Source organism: Mustelus asterias, chromosome 5 (assembly GCF_964213995.1).
Source record: "Mustelus asterias chromosome 5, sMusAst1.hap1.1, whole genome shotgun sequence".
Lineage (NCBI taxonomy): Eukaryota > Metazoa > Chordata > Chondrichthyes > Carcharhiniformes > Triakidae > Mustelus > Mustelus asterias.
Genome location: NC_135805.1, coordinates 11,816,993 through 11,833,033, shown reverse-complemented (window position 1 = coordinate 11,833,033; position 16,041 = coordinate 11,816,993). Strand labels below are relative to the sequence as shown.

The following is a 16,041-nucleotide window of genomic DNA, read 5'->3' as shown; positions in this document are numbered from 1 at the left end:
CAATATATCCTTTCGCAAATAAGGGGACCAAAACTGCACACAGTACTCCAGTTGTGGCCTCACCCAGTGCCTTGTATAGTTGCAGCAAGACCTCCCTGTTTTATATTCTATCCCCCTCGCCATAAAGGCCAACATTCCATTCGCCTTCTTGATCACCTGCTGCACCTGCAGACTGAGTTTTGGCGATTCGTGCACAAGGACTCCCAGGTCCCTCTGCACAGTCGCACGATGTAATTTTTCTCCATTTAAATAATATTCCAATTTACTATTATTTCTTCCAAAGTGGATAACCTCACATTTGCCAATGTTATATTCCATCTGCCAGATCCTCGCCCACTCGCTCAGCCTATCCAAATCTCTCTGCAGACTTTCCGCGTCCTCCACGCAATTCGCTTTCCCACTCATCTTCGTGTCATCAGCAAACTTTGATACCCTACACTCAGTCCCCTCCTCCAGATCATCTATGTAAATGGTAAACAGTTGAGGCCCCAGTACCGATCCCTGCGACACACCATTGGTCACCAACCGCCAACCAGAAAAGCACCCATTTATTCCAACTCTCTGCTTCCTGTTAGATAGCCAATCCCCAATCCACGCCAACACCTTACCCCTAACTCCGTGTACCCCAATCTTCTGCAGCAACCTTTTGTGAGGCACCTTATCGAATGCCTTCTGGAAATCTAAAAACACCACATCCACCGGTTCCCCTCCGTCAACCGCACTAGTCACATCTTCATAAAAATCCAGTAAATTAGTCAAACACGACTTTCCCTTCATGAATCCATGCTACGTCTACTTGATCGAACCATTCTTATCCAGGTGCTCTGCTATTTCCTCTTTAATGATGGACTCCAGCATCTTCCCAACTACAGACGTTAAGCTAACTGGTCTGTAGTTACCCGCCTTTTGTCTACTTCCTTTTTTAAACAGCGGCGTAACAGTAGCTGTTTTCCAATCAGCCGGCACTACCCCAGATTCCAGTGAATTTTGATAAATAACTACTAACGCATCTGCTATTACCTCAGCCATTTATTTCAGTACCCTGGGATGCATTCCATCCGGGCCCGGGGACTTGTCTACCTTCAGTCCCATTAGTCTACCAAGCACTACCTCTTTAGTAACAGTAATTGTATTAAGGACCTCACCTCCCACCAACTCTCGATCTCTAATATTCGGTAAACTATTTGTGTCTTCCACCTTGAAGACCGACACAAAGAACTTATTTAAAGTCTCAGCCATTTCCTCGTTTTCCACTATTAAATCCCCCCTCTCGTCCTCCAAGGGTCCAACATTCACTCAAGCCACTCTATTCCTTTTTATATATTTGTAAAAACTTTTACTATCATTTTTTATATTTTGAGCTAGTTTAGTTTCTTAATCACTTTCTTAGTCGTTCTTTGTTGTTTTTTAAAGCTTTCCCAATCCACTAATTCTCCACTATTTTTGGCCACTCTGTACGCATCTGTTTTTATTTTAATACTCTCTTATTTCCTTCGTTACCCACGTCTGGTTATCCCTTTTCTTACAGTCCTTCTTTATCACTGGAATATATTTTTGCTGAGTACTTAAAGAAATCTCCTTAGAAATCCTTCACTGTTCCTCAGCTGTCCTACCTACCAGTCTGCTCGCCCAGAGGAGTAGAGCATTAGTTATTGGGGACTCCATAGTTAGGGGGACAGATAGAAGATTCTGTGGGAACGAGAGGGACTCGCGGCTGGTGTGTTGCCTCCCAGGGCCAGGGTCCGTGATGACTCGGATCGTGTTTTCGGGATCCTTAAGGGGGAGGGGGACCAGCCCCAAGTCGTGGTTCACATAGGCACCCAAGACATAGGTAGGAAAAGGGATGGGGATGTAAGGCAGAAATTCAGGGAGTTAGGGTGGAAGCTTAGGGCTGGAACAAACAGAGTTGTTATCTCTGGTTTGTTACCCGTGCCACGTGATAGTGAGGAGAGAAATAGGGAGAGAGAGCAGTTGAACACGTGGCTACAGGGATGGTGCAGGAGGGAGGGATTCAGATACTTGGACAATTGGGGCTCATTCTGGGGTAGGTGGAACCTCTACAAAACGGGATCGTCTACACCTGAACCAAATTTGCTAATGCTCTTCAGGAGGGTTTAAACTAATTCAGCAGGTGGATGGGAACCTGAATTGTAGATCCAGTGTACAGGAGGTTGAGAGCAGTGAGGTCATGGATAAGGTTTCAGTGTCGCAGGAGTGTACTGGCAGGCAGGAAGGTGGTTTGAAGTGTGTATACTTCAATGCCAGGAGCATCCGGAATAAGGTGGGTGAACTTGCAGCATGGGTTGGTACCTGGGACTTCGATGTTGTGGCCATCTCGGAGGCATGGATAGAGCAGGGACAGGAATGGTTGTTGCAGGTTCCGGGGTTTAGATGTTTCAGTAAGAGCAGGGAAGGTGGTAAAAGAGGGGGAGGTGTGGCATTGTTAGTCAAGGACAGTATTAGAGTGGCAGAAAGTACGTTTGACGAGGACTCGTCTACTGAGGTAGTATGGGCTGAGGTTAGAAACAGGAAAGGAGAGGTCACCCTGTTGGGAGTTTTCTATAGGCCTCCGAAAAGTTCCAGAGATGTAGAGGAAAGGATTGCAAAGATGATTCTGGATAGGAGCGAAAGTAACAGGGTAGTTGTACTGGGGGACTTTAACTTTGCAAACATTGACTGGAAAAGCAAAAGTTCGAGTACTTTAGATGGGTCAGTTTTTGTCCAATGTGTGCAGGAAGGCTTCCTGACACAGTATGTAGATAGGCCAACGAGAGGCGAGGCCACATTGGATTTGGTACTGGGTAATGAACCAGACCAGGTGTTAGATTTGGAGGTAGGGGAGCACTTTGGTGATAGTGACCACAATTCGGTTACGTTTACTTTAGCGATGGAAAGGAATAGGTATATACCGAAGGGCAAGAGTTATAGCTGGGGAAAGGAAATTATGATGCGATTAGGAGAGATTTAGGATGCATAGGTTGGGGAAGGAAACTGCAGGAGATGGACACAATTGAAATGTGGAGTTTGTTCAAGGAACAGCAACTGGGTGTCCTTGATAAGTATGAACCTGTCAGGCAGGGAGGAAATGGTCGAGTGAGGGAACCATGGTTTACTAAGGAAGTTGAATCTCTTGTGAAGAGGAAGAAGGAGACTTATGTAAAGATGAGACGTGAAGGCTCAGTTAGGGCACTTGAGAGTTACAAGTTAGCCAGGAAGGACCTAGAGAGAGAGTTAAGAGCCAGGAGGGGACATGAGAAGTCTTTGGCAGGTAGGATCAAGGAAAACCCTAAAGCTTTCTATAGGTATGTCAGGAATACAAGAATGACTAGGGTAAGATTAGGGCCAGTCAAGGACAGTAGTGGGAAGTTGTACGTGGAGCCTGAAGAGATAGGAGAGGCGCTAAATGAATATTTTTCGTCAGTATTCACGCAGGAAAAAGATAATGTTGTCGAGGAGAATACTGAGATACAGGCTATTGGACTAGATGGGATTGAGGTTAATAAGCAGGAGGTGTTAGCAATTCTGGAAAGTGTGAAAATAGATAAGTCTCCTGGACCGGATGGGATTTGTCCCAGGATTCTCTGGGAGGCTAGGGAGGAGATTGCAGAGCCTTTGGCTTTGATCTTTATGTCGTCATTGTCTACAGGAATAGTGCCAGAAGACTGGAGGATAGCAAATGTTGTCCCCTTGTTCAAGAAAGGGGAGTAGAGACAACCCTGGTAATTATAGACCAGTGAGCCTTCTGTTGTGGGCAAAGTTTTGGAAAGGATTATAAGAGATAGGATTTATAATCATCGAGAAAGAATAATTTGATTAGGGATAGTCAGCATGGTTTTGTGAAGGGTAGGTCGTGCCTCACAAACCTTATTGAGTTCTTTGAGAAGGTGACCAAAGAGGTGGATGAAGGTAAAGCAGTTGATGTGGTGTATATGGATTTCAGTAAAGCGTTTGATAAGGTTCCCCACGGTAAGCTATTGCAGAAGATACGGAGGCATAAGATTGAGTATGATTTAGCGGTTTGGATCAGGAATTGGCTAGCTGTAAGAAGACAGAGGGTGGTGGTTGATGGGAAATGTTCATCTTGGAGTTTAGTTACTAGTGGTGTACCGCAAGGATCTGTTTTGGGGCCACTGCTGTTTGTCATTTTTATAAATGACCTGGATGAGGGCGTAGAAGGATGGGTTAGTAAATTTGCGGATGACACTAAAGTCGGTGGAGTTGTGGACAGTGCGGAAGGTTGTTGCAGGTTACAGAGGGACATAGATAAGCTGCAGTGCTGGGCTGAGAGGTGGCAAATGGAGTTCAATGTGAAAAAGTGTGAGGTGATTCACTTTGGAAGGAGTAACAGGATTACAGAGTACTGGGCTAATGGTAAGATACTTGGTAGTGTGGATGAACAGAGAGATCTCGGTGCCCATGTGCATAGATCCCTGAAAGTTGGCACCCAGGTTGATAGGGTTGTTAAAAAGGCGTAGGGAGTGTTAGCTTTTATTGGTAGAGGGATTGAGTTTCGGAGCCAGGAGGTCATGTTGCAGCTGTACAAAACTCTGATGAGGCCGCACTTGGAGTATTGCGTACAGTTCGGGTCACCGCATTACAGGAAGGATGTGGATGCATTGGAAAGGGTGCAGAGGAGATTTACCAGGATGTTGCCTGGTATGGTGGGAAGGTCTTATGAGGAAAGGCTGAGGGGCTTGAGGTTGTTTTCGTTAGAGAGAAGAAGGTTAAGAGGTGACTTAATAGAGGCATACAAGATGATCAGAGGATTAGATAGGGTGGATAGTGAGAGCCTTTTTCCTCGAATGGTGATAGCTAGCATGAGGGGACATAGCTTTAAATTGAGCGGTGATCGATACAGGACAGATGTCAGAGGTAGGTTCTTTACTCAGAGAGTAGTAAGGGCGTGGAATGCCCTTCCTGCAGCAGTAGTGGACTCGTCAACATTAAGAGCATTCAAATGGTCATTGGATAAACATATGGATGATATTGGAATAGTGTAGGTTAGATGGGCTTTAGATTGGTTCCACTGGTCGGCGCAACATCGAGGGCCGAAGGGCCTGTACTGCGCTGTAATGTTCTATATAGAAACTAGTAGCCAGATCCACTTAAATAACTGACTGCACATCAAAGTTAATCACTGGCTGCTAGGTCAAATGGGGATGTGAACAGCGTTGTGCTTTGTTTTCTCCTTGCCTGCATTGATTTGAGCTTGCACAGAGCCTACAGGCATCAGTGATTGGTAGATAGTTCAGCAAAATGGCTGATCTTTTTGAGAGAAAAGTGTGCAATTCCATTGTGACGCACCATGACCTCTTCACCTAACATCCATGTGGTATCCAGTTTCAATATCTAGCATGGAGATTTCCACAACATTTGTCCCATGCCATTTGTGGTCAGATGATTCAGCATAAGGCAGGCACTGAAACTGACCAGGTTTGAATGGCTAAACATCACTGAAAATAGTGCTCAAAATTGCAACATGGAGTGAAAGTTCGGATGGCTTGAGAATTCATACTTTCTATACTAGTGTGCTTAATGGGGGAACATGCATGACCACTCATCTGATTACTCTGATATCTTGTCAGACTTTTCCATGGACCTAGATTTACAAGATTGAGAATGACACATTGCATTTAAACAAAAGATGGCTTCTTTGGAAATCATGAATATTGTTGCAAATATTTAGTTCACCATTTATATATTTTGGAATATATCTTTTAATTTTAGAATATGACTTGTAGTTTTAAGAATTAAAGTTTTAACTGGGTCCTAATTTAAAATTGGTAAACACTTGGTCTGGAATTTTCTGGTTGTTCACGCCAGCGGGATCTTCTGAACCTGTCAATGGCACATCCCCGCCATGGGTTTCCCAGCGGCAAGGGTGCATTCAACGGTAAACCCATTGACAATGCTGGCCAATGGCAGGCTGCCTCTGCCACTGCAAAACACGTGCGGGTTGTGCAGAAAACCATGCCCTCGATGTGAATGCAATGTCATCAAGCCGGGAGGTTATTACACTTACAAGATCAGAATAGAAGTGATAGAGCGATTTAATAGCAAGTGGAGAAAATTTAAACAATGCAGAATCTAACTGAAAACAAGTGAAATGGAAACAAAAGAGAGAAACTGACCTTCCCAGTTTCTAAGGAAACAAAACAGAACCTGAGGCTTGTTTGAGACTGCGTAAAGAGGTGCAAAGGCACCCAATTAGTTGCAATTTGGACCATGTCTGTTTGCGGCTAAGAGATAGCCAAAGCAAATGATGGTTAGCTAGTCCTATGCTGTAAGCAGAGCAAAAAATCTGACTTCATCTTTCACCATGTAGAATGCGGGTAAGGCTCAATTTTAGTTTGAATTTTGTGAGGGAACAGAAACCGAAAGGTTGTCTACTTTAAAACTAATGGAAGAATCCGCATTGATTCCCCAGAGTCTTGTGGTAAAGAGCGTAATAAGCAATTAGCTTGGAAGTATGAAAAAGTAACAAGAACAGGGGGCTAAAGCATCCCCAGTTTAAAGGTGTTAAATACAAATTTTACCTCTGAGAATAGCTGGAGCCAAGAAGAATTAAAAGTTGTAGTTTCTCAAGGACTATGACACATGTATGGTTATATCTTAACGATTAAGAGAATTCTGGGGGGAGGAAAGTAGTAAACAATCGGCCTGGCATATGTGGATCTGTATTATGTAAACTTTGTTTAGTTTAATTTGGTCTATATACAATGACGTGTCTTTTTAAAAAGAAAGCGAAATCTTGTGGTGCAGTTAAAATTAGGTGAGTGTAACATAATGCATTCATTAATGGAACCAATCCCAAGCCATGTCTTAATTATGTTAACATTTGAATATTTACCTGCTCGATTAGGTGGGAGCCCACGAATTTCACCTGGACCAGAGATTCTTCCGGATATTACACCTGATTCTGAAGGTGGTCTCCGTGGTCCAGAAAAGCCATCCACTGGACCTGACAGAGCAACATTAAATAGGAGTTAGTCACAGAACATAAGAAATAGGAGTGGGCAGCCCCCTTGAGCCTGCTCTACCATTCAATATGATCGAACTTCTACTTCAACTCCACTTTCCTGCCCAATCCCATATTCCTCAATCGTTTTTTTTTAAATAAAAGCATTTCCACAGGACATGGGTGTCACTGGTTAGGCCAGCATTTTTATTACCCATCCCTAATTGCTCAAGGGGTTTCTGGCGAGTCACCTTCTTGAACCGCTGTAGTCCATGTAGTGTAGGTATACACATAGTGCTATTAGGAAGGAAGTTCCAGGATTTTGACCCATCAATATTTAAAGAATTGTATTCAGAGTTCCAAGTCAGCATGGTGTGTGGCTTAAATCATAGAATCCCTACAGTGCAGGAGGAGGCTATTTGGCCCATTGAGTCTGCACCAACTCTGACGGAACATCTTGCCCATGCCCTCTCCCCATAGAGGGGTGTAGCTTATGAGGAGAGATTAAACAGATTGGGTCTGCACTCTTTGGAGTTTAGAAGGATGAGGGGTGATCTTATAGAGACATATAAGATAATGAAGGGGCTGGATAGGGTAGAGGTGGAGAGATTCTTTCCACTTAGAATGGAAACCAGAACTAGAGGGCACAGCCTCAAAATAAGGGGGGGCCGGTTCAGAACAGAGTTGAGGGGGAACTTCTTCTCTCAGAGGGTAGTGAATCTCTGGAATTCTCTGCCCATTGAAGTGGTGGAGGCTACCTCGTTGAATATGTTTAAATCACAGGTAGATCGTTTTCTGATCGATAAGGGAATTAGGGGATATGGGGAGCAGGCGGGTAAGTGGAACTGATTCGCTTCAGATCAGCCATGATCTTGTTGAATGGCGGGGCAGGCTCGAAGGGCTAGATGGCCTACTCCTGCTCCTATTTCTTATGTTCTTATGTTCTTAACCCCCACACATTTACCATTGTTGATCCATCCAACCCGTTTTTTTTTAAACAGTGGCCAATTCACCTAACCTGCACATCTTTGCATTGTGGGAGGAAACCGGAGCACCCAGAGGGAACCCACACAGACACGGGGAGAACATGCAGACTCCACACAGGCACCCAAGGCCAGAATTGAACCCAAGTTCAAAACACTAAGGCAGCTGTGCTACTAAATAGGAACTTTCAGCTGATGGTGTTCCCATACACCTGCTCCCCTTCTCCTTCACGCTGGTAGACGTTGCAGGTTTGGAAGGAGCCTTGTTAAGTTGCTGCAGTGCATCTTGCAGATGACACAAACTGCTGCTATTGTGTGATGGTGGTGGAAGCAGTGAATGGTGAAGGTGATGGATGGTATGCCAATCAAGTGGGCAGATTTGCCCTGTATTGAGTTGAGCTTCTCAAGTGTTGTTAGAGCTGCACCCATCCAGGCAGGGACAGTATTCCATCACACTTCTGACTTGAACAAGATTTGGGACATCAGGAGACAAGCTTCTGACCCACTGTTAGAACATAGAACATAGAACATTACAGCGCAGAACAGGCCCTTCGGCCCACGATGTTGCACCGACCAGTTAAAAAAAAAAACTGTGACCCTCCAACCTAAACCAATTTCTTTTCGTCCATGAACCTATCTACGGATCTCTTAAACGCCCCCAAACTAGGCGCATTTACTACTGATGCTGGCAGGGCATTCCAATCCCTCACCACCCTCTGGGTAAAGAACCTACCCCTGACATCGGTTCTATAACTACCCCCCCTCAATTTAAAGCCATGCCCCCTCGTGCTGGATTTCTCCATCAGAGGAAAAAGGCTATCACTATCCACCCTATCTAAACCTCTAATCATCTTATATGTTTCAATAAGATCCCCTCTTAGCCGCCGCCTTTCCAGCGAAAACAATCCCAAATCCCTCAGCCTCTCCTCATAGGATCTCCCCTCCATACCAGGCAACATCCTGGTAAACCTCCTCTGCACCCTCTCCAAAGCCTCCACATCCTTGTGGCCACAGTACCTGCACGACTGGGCCAGTTCAGCCAGTACCTGCACGACTGGGCCAGTTCAGCCAGTACCTGCACGACTGGGCCAGTTCAGCCAGTACCTGCACGACTGGGCCAGTTCAGCCAGTACCTGCACGACTGGGCCAGTTCAGCCAGTACCTGCACGACTGGGCCAGTTCAGCCAGTACCTGCACGACTGGGCCAGTTCAGCCAGTACCTGCACGACTGGGCCAGTTCAGCCAGTACCTGCACGACTGGGCCAGTTCAGCCAGTACCTGCACGACTGGGCCAGTTCAGCCAGTACCTGCACGACTGGGCCAGTTCAGCCAGTACCTGCACGACTGGGCCAGTTCAGCCAGTACCTGCACGACTGGGCCAGTTCAGCCAGTACCTGCACGACTGGGCCAGTTCAGCTTCTGGACAATGGTAAACCCCAGGATGCTTATAGTAGGATATTCAGCAATGGTAATGCCGTTGAATGGCATGGGGCGATGATCTCGTGAAGGAGATGGTCACTGAAGTGCCAAGCACGAATGTTACTTGCCACATATGGACATTAATTTTTTCAGTATCTGAGGAGCTATGAATAGTGCCTAAATTTTAAACAACCAGCCCTTTATCTTGTTGCTATGTCCCCTTGTTTGAGACTCTCCCACAAGTGAAAACATCTCACCATCTACCCGTCAAGCCTACGCAGGAGCTTATATGTTTGAATAAGGTCACCCCTCACTCTTCTAAACGCCAAGGAATATAGACCCAAACTATTTAGTCTTGCTTGATAGAACAAACCTTCTTATCCCAGGAATTAGCCTGGTGAATCTCCTTTGTTCTGCTTCCAATGTTACTGTATCTTTTTCTTAGATAAGGGGACCAAAACTGCATGCAATATTCCAGACAAGGCCTCACCAACACCCTGCACAATTACAACAAAGCCTCCCTACTTTTAAACTCCAACCCCTTTGCAACAAAGGCCAAAATGCCATTTGCCTTCTTAACTACTTGTTGGACCTGTCCGCTAGCTTTTTGTGATTCATGCACCTGAACACCTAGGTCTCTCTGTAGTTCACTCACCTGCAGTCTCTCTCCATTTAGATAATAATCTGCCTTTTGATTCCTCCTACTGAAGTGCATGACCTCATACTTTCCCACATTAAACTCAATTTACCAGGTTTTTGCCCAGTTACCCAATCTATCCATATCCCATTGCAGAATCACAGTATCCTCATCACCACCTGCCTTTGTATCATCAGCATTCTGTTCCTTCCTCCAGGTCATTAATGTAAATTGTGAACAATTGCGGGCCAAAAACTAATCCCTGCGGCACTCCACTAGTCACATTTTTCCAGTCTGAGAAGGATCCATTTATTCCGACTCCCGTTTTCTATCTGACAGCCAATTTTCAATCCATGCTAACACACTGCCTCCAATTCCATGGGTTTTCATTTTATGCACCAGCTTCTTATGTGACACCTTGTCAAATTACTTTTAGAAATCTAAATACACTACATCGATAGGTTCCCCTCTATATATTCTGTTTCATCCTCAAAGAGTTCGAGCAAATTTGTCAAACATTTACCTTTGATAAAATCATGTTGACTAGGTTTGATTATATTCAGCTTTCCTAAATGATTAGCTATTTCTTCTGATTATTGACTCAGCATCTTGCCAACAATAGATGTTAAACTAACCCCATATTGGCCCTGGGGTTTTCACTCTGGGTTTTCGCCTCTCCCTGGAGATCACATGGTCTGGAATGGGGGGGTGGGGGTGAGTTAATAGGTTGTGATGAAGAAAGCATCGTAGCTGTGAGGGACAGCTCGGTGGATAGGATATTGGTATGTAGATAGGCTGGAAAATTGGGCGGGGATCCTGGATTCAGGATTCAATCCTGGACCGGGGAGCGGCGCGGGCTTGGAGGGCCGAAGGGCCTGTTCCTGTGCTGTATTGTTCTTTGTGGTCTATAATTCCCTGCCTTTTGCCTTTCTCCCTTTTTGAACAAGGGCATCACATTGGCTGTTTTCCAATCTTCTGGTGCCCTCCCAGAATTTAGCGAGTTACGAAAAATTTCAACCAAAGGATCTACTATCTCAGCAGCCATTAAAGCCCGAGCATGCAGTTCATCGGCTCCTGGTGACTTCCCACCTTTAGCCCCTTGAATTTCTCTAATACATTAATCCCTATCACAAGGGATAGTGTAAGTTCTACCATGTTATTTGAAATCATTCCACCTGACAATTTAGGGATATCTGCAATGGCTTCCACAGTGAAGACTGATGCAAAGAATGTATTTAGCATATCCACCATTTCTTTGTTTGCTGTTATCAATTCATTCACTTTGTTCAGTGGGCCTTAGCCACCTGCTTTCTATTTATATATCCATACTCTTAGTTTGTTTTATGCTCCATGCAAGGTTTCTCTCAAAATTAATTTTCTCCCTTCTTGTAAGCTTTTTAGTTGCTGCTGGATCCTAAAAGCTTCCCAGTTCTCTGGTTAACCACTATCCCTTGCCACTTTGCACATGTTTTGTCTGTATAAGCACACAAGAAACAATACTTTTCACTGTATACCAATACATGCGACAATGTATGGGCAATGGGCAGCACGGTAGCTAGCACTGCTGCCTCAGTGCCAGGGACCCGGGTTCGATTCCTGGCTTGGGTCACTGTCTGTGTGGAGTTTGCACGTTCTCCCTGTGTCTGCGTGAGTTTCCTCCAGGTGCTCCGGTTTCCTCCCACAGTCCGAAAGACGTGCTGGTTAGGTGCATTAGCCATGCTAAATTCTCCCTCAGTGTACCCGAGGCGCCGGAGTGTGGCGACTAAGGGATTTTCACAGTGGCTTCATTGCAGTGTTAATAGAAGCCTACTTGTGACTAATAAATAAACTAAAAACTTTTCCCATTTGGCCTGTTCTTTTGAAGGTTGTGTGCAAATGCTTCAAGCATTCAATCAAGTACATTCAGCTTTGATTTTTTACAGTAGTTTATAACTCTGGATTTGCTCTGTGTGGTATATTCTTGTTTACATTTCCTGCCCCAGCCTGTCACACTATGACAATCAAGTTCCCCCTCACAATGCTATGCCACTGCTCCCTCATATACCCGATTTAAACTTTCTGTTCCTGGAACTCTCCCTCCCTCAGTTAAGGCTCTTGTACAAGTCCTTGTTGTAATATAATGTTCATGTGATCTGTCCCTACCTGTAGTTTTTTGTTGATGCACAAACTGATCACTAACCTGCATTCCTCCCTTTAACTTGGACTTCCCAATTTTCCAAGCAATTCAAACCTCACCCCCACTCTTTAGTTTAAAGCCCTCCATACTTCCCTAGTTATAAAGTCCACGAGTACACTGGTCCCTACATGGTTCAATGAAGGCCATCCCAAGGGTGTAGCCCCCACTTTCCCCAGTACTGATGCCAATGTCCCACGAACTGACACCCACTTCTCCCACACTAGTCTTTGAGCCACGCATTCATCTCTCTAATTTTACGTATTCTTTGTCAATTTGCACGTGGCTCAGATAATCATCCAGAGATTATAACCTTGGAGGTTCTGTTCTTTAATATAGTGTCTAACTCATCTAAACTGCCTACGAACCTCCTTCCTCGTTCTACCTATGTTGTTGGTGCCTACATGGGCCACGACCACTGGATCCGCCACCCCCATCTGTCTCCAATCCAGAGCAGACGTCCTGGCACCGGGTAGGCAACACAGCCTTCAAGACGCTCGATCCTGGCTATCCCGACTATACTATCCCTAACTTCTCTTCTGTCCTGCCACTTGAACAGCTCCCCTGAACCATAGTGTCGTGGTCAGTATGCTCATGCTTCCTGCAGTCCGCTCTCTCTCATCCACTTTTTGTTAAAGAGTAAAGTTTATTTATTAGTCACAAGTAGTCTTACATTAACACTGCTGTGAAAATCCCCTAGTCGCCACATTCCGGCACCTGTTAGGTACACGGAGGGAGAATTTGGATGGCCAATGGACCTAACCAGCACACCTTTGGACCTTTTGTTACCTAAAGAGTGGCGAGAATGTGGAACCCTTTTATCACAGCGAGTAGTTGCAACAAACAATGCAGATACATCTAAGGGGAAGTCTGTAGGCAAGCATTATAGGCAAGGAAGAAAATAATAGATGGTTACCATGGAGATTCAGGAGGTTGGGCTGAACTGCCTGGTTCCATGCAATCCTCTGAATTTACTCATCACATTTATTAGTCTCTCAACTTTTAGTATTCTGCTTTTCCATTCTTTCTACCCATGTGGATAATTTTGCACTTCCACACATTGTACTCTATATCTACCACCTTCTTGTACAATCCCAACCTGCCTGTATCCCTTTGCAACTTTAAGTCCTCCTCAGTTACTTTCTTACCTAGCTTTCTATCACCAGTATTGATGCAGATGTGTAAATTCTTGCAGCACTTTAGTTACACCTTGCAATTATGAAAATAACCCCTTTAATAATAATCAGATTAATCTGTGATGTAGTGAAGCAGCAAAGAAGAGTGAAAGAACAGGAGAAGCTCATTTCTGTAACATTACCTGGCCGCCTATCCCACTGTGGTGGGGGTGATCCTTGATCAGAAGATGGTCCCAGTCGATCTGGGCCAGGACCGATCCACTCACGGGGAGCAAGAGCACCTGGAGGAACTCTCATACCTGCAAGTTAAAATTTGACCAGAAGCCAGTTATTAACAGTTGATACGCATTTACAAATTGAGAACCTGTGCAAGTACAAATACGTTTCCTGCCTACCTCCATCACCCCGATCGCGTGGGAAGCCACGGCCTGCATTCACAGAGGGAGGTCGTATAGGGAGCTCCATCATCAATGGTGGTGAAGGTGCTCCACCACTCACAGGAGACGGCCCATAGGAGTCATCACGAGACAGCGGACCTGGAACACACAAGGGAGTAGGGATGAGAAGGATAAGGCTTGTGATTTCAGCAGATGCTATCTTTTGCTGAAGGCCGCTGGAATACAAGCCTGATCAGAAATCTGTTTGGTTTCATTTTGAAATAGGTTCTACGGATTAACATTTTTAATGAATTTATAGTTTATCAGAGGGCTGTGTTTATTTCTGCCGACTATAGGAGCATTTTGTGCACCTTTTAAACTTCACTGCTGCTCCTGCTGCTGACTGGAAAGGCATCAGGAACAATTGCACGTGTGCCAGCAGCTGAACTGGAGGCCAAATGCAGATGTGTAACTGTTAGCTGCCCAGTCAGCAGCAGGAGTTCGAGCGGACTAAATGTTGTATTGGCCAAACTTCTTTCCCTCTACAATTCAATATGTAAATCAGGTGATTATCTTGTATTTTCTTCAATAGAGGAAAATATTTATAAACTATAGGTGTAGAAACTCTTTAATCCAACAAGTCGGTAATAGAAACAAAGGGATATTTGCACTGGACATGGGGTGGAGGGCAGGTGGTGTCTGGAGCAGGGTGAACTGTGCATTGTTCAACATCGGTAGACAGGAAGGTGGGTTGAAGCGTGTCAACTTCAATGCAAGGAGCATCCGGAACAAGGTAGATGAACTTGGGGCGTGGATTGGTACTTGGGACTACGATGTTGTGGCCATTACGGAGACGTGGGTAGAACAAGGACAGGAATGGTTGTTGGACGTTCCGGGGTATAGATGTTTCAGTAAGTGTAGGGAAGCTGGTAAAAGAGGTGGAGGAGTGGCATTGTTAATCAAGGATAGTCTAACGGCTGCGGAAAGGCACTTCGAGGGGGATCTGCACACTGAGGTAATATGGGCCGAGGTTAGAAATAGGAAAGGAGCGGTCACGTTGTTAGGAGTTTACTATAGGCCCCCAAATAGTAATAGAGATGTGGAGGAAGAAATTGCTAAGCAGATTATGGATATGTGTGGGGGTCACAGGGTAGTTGTCACGGGGGACTTTAACTTTACAAATATTGATTGGAACCTTTGTAGGGCAAATAGTTCGGATGGGGCAGTTTTTGTGCAGTGTGTGCAGGAGGGTTTCCTGACACAATATGTGGATAGGCCGACAAGAGGTGAGGCCACATTGGATTTGGTACTGGGAAATGAACCGGGCCAAGTGTTAGATTTGGTTGTGGGAGAGCACTTTGGAGATAGTGACCACAATTCGGTGTCTTTTGTTATTGCAATGGAGAGGGATAGGGCCGTACGGCAGGGCAAGGTTTACAATTGGGGGAGAGGTAATTATGATGCGATTAGGCAAGAATTAGGGGGCATAAGTTGGGAACAGAAACTGTCAGGGAAAGGCACGAATGAAAAGTGGAACTTTTTCAAGGAACAAATACTGGGTGTCCTTGATAGGTATGTCCCTGTCAGGCAGGGAGGAAATGGCCGAGTGAGGGAACCATGGTTCACGAAAGAGGTGGAATGTCTTGTGAAAAGGAAGAGGGAAGTTTACGTAGGGATGAGGAAACAAGGTTCAGATGGCTCGATTGAGGGTTACAAGTTAGCAAGGAATGAGCTGAAAAAGGGGCTTAGGAGAGCTAGGAGGGGACATGAGAAGTCCTTGGCGGGTCGGATCAAGGAAAACCCCAAGGCTTTGTACTCTTATGTGAGGAATAAAAGAATGACCAGGGTGAGGTTAGGGCCGGTCAAGGACAGTAGTGGGAACTTGTGTATGGAGTCAGTAGAGATAGGCGAGGTGATGAATGAATACTTTTCTTCAGTGCTCACCAAGGAGAGGGGCCATGTTTTTGAGGAAGAGAAGGTGTTACAGGCTAATAGGCTGGAGGAAATAGATGTTCGGAGGGAGGATGTCCTGGCAGTTTTGAATAAACTGAAGGTCGATAAGTCCCCTGGGCCTGATGAAATATATCCTAGGATTCTTTGGGAGGCAAGGGATGAGATTGCAGAGCCTTTGATCTTTGGGTCCTCGCTGTCCACGGGGATGGTGCCAGAGGACTGGAGAATAGCGAATGTTGTTCCTCTGTTTAAGAAAGGGAATAGAAATGACCCTGGTAATTATAGACCGGTTAGTCTTACTTCGGTGGTTGGTAAATTGATGGAAAAGGTCCTGAGGGATGGGATTTACGACCATTTAGAAAGATGCGGATTAATCCGGGATAGTCAGCACGGATTCGTGAAGGG

General features: G+C 45.2%; 1 protein-coding gene across 2 annotated transcripts in view; it reads right to left on the bottom strand.

The window, feature by feature from the left end:
- Nucleotides 1-16,041, bottom strand: part of LOC144493364 (transport and Golgi organization protein 1 homolog) — a 105,919-nt gene that overhangs the window by 13,123 nt on the left and 76,755 nt on the right. For both annotated transcript variants that reach the window (XM_078212173.1, XM_078212172.1), the window contains exons 24-26: nucleotides 13,702-13,842; nucleotides 13,489-13,605; nucleotides 6,851-6,961 (exon numbers count right to left, since the gene is read on the bottom strand). In XM_078212173.1, coding sequence (XP_078068299.1) covers nucleotides 6,851-6,961; nucleotides 13,489-13,605; nucleotides 13,702-13,842 — 369 coding nt within the window. The remainder of the gene's footprint in view (nucleotides 1-6,850; nucleotides 6,962-13,488; nucleotides 13,606-13,701; nucleotides 13,843-16,041) is intronic.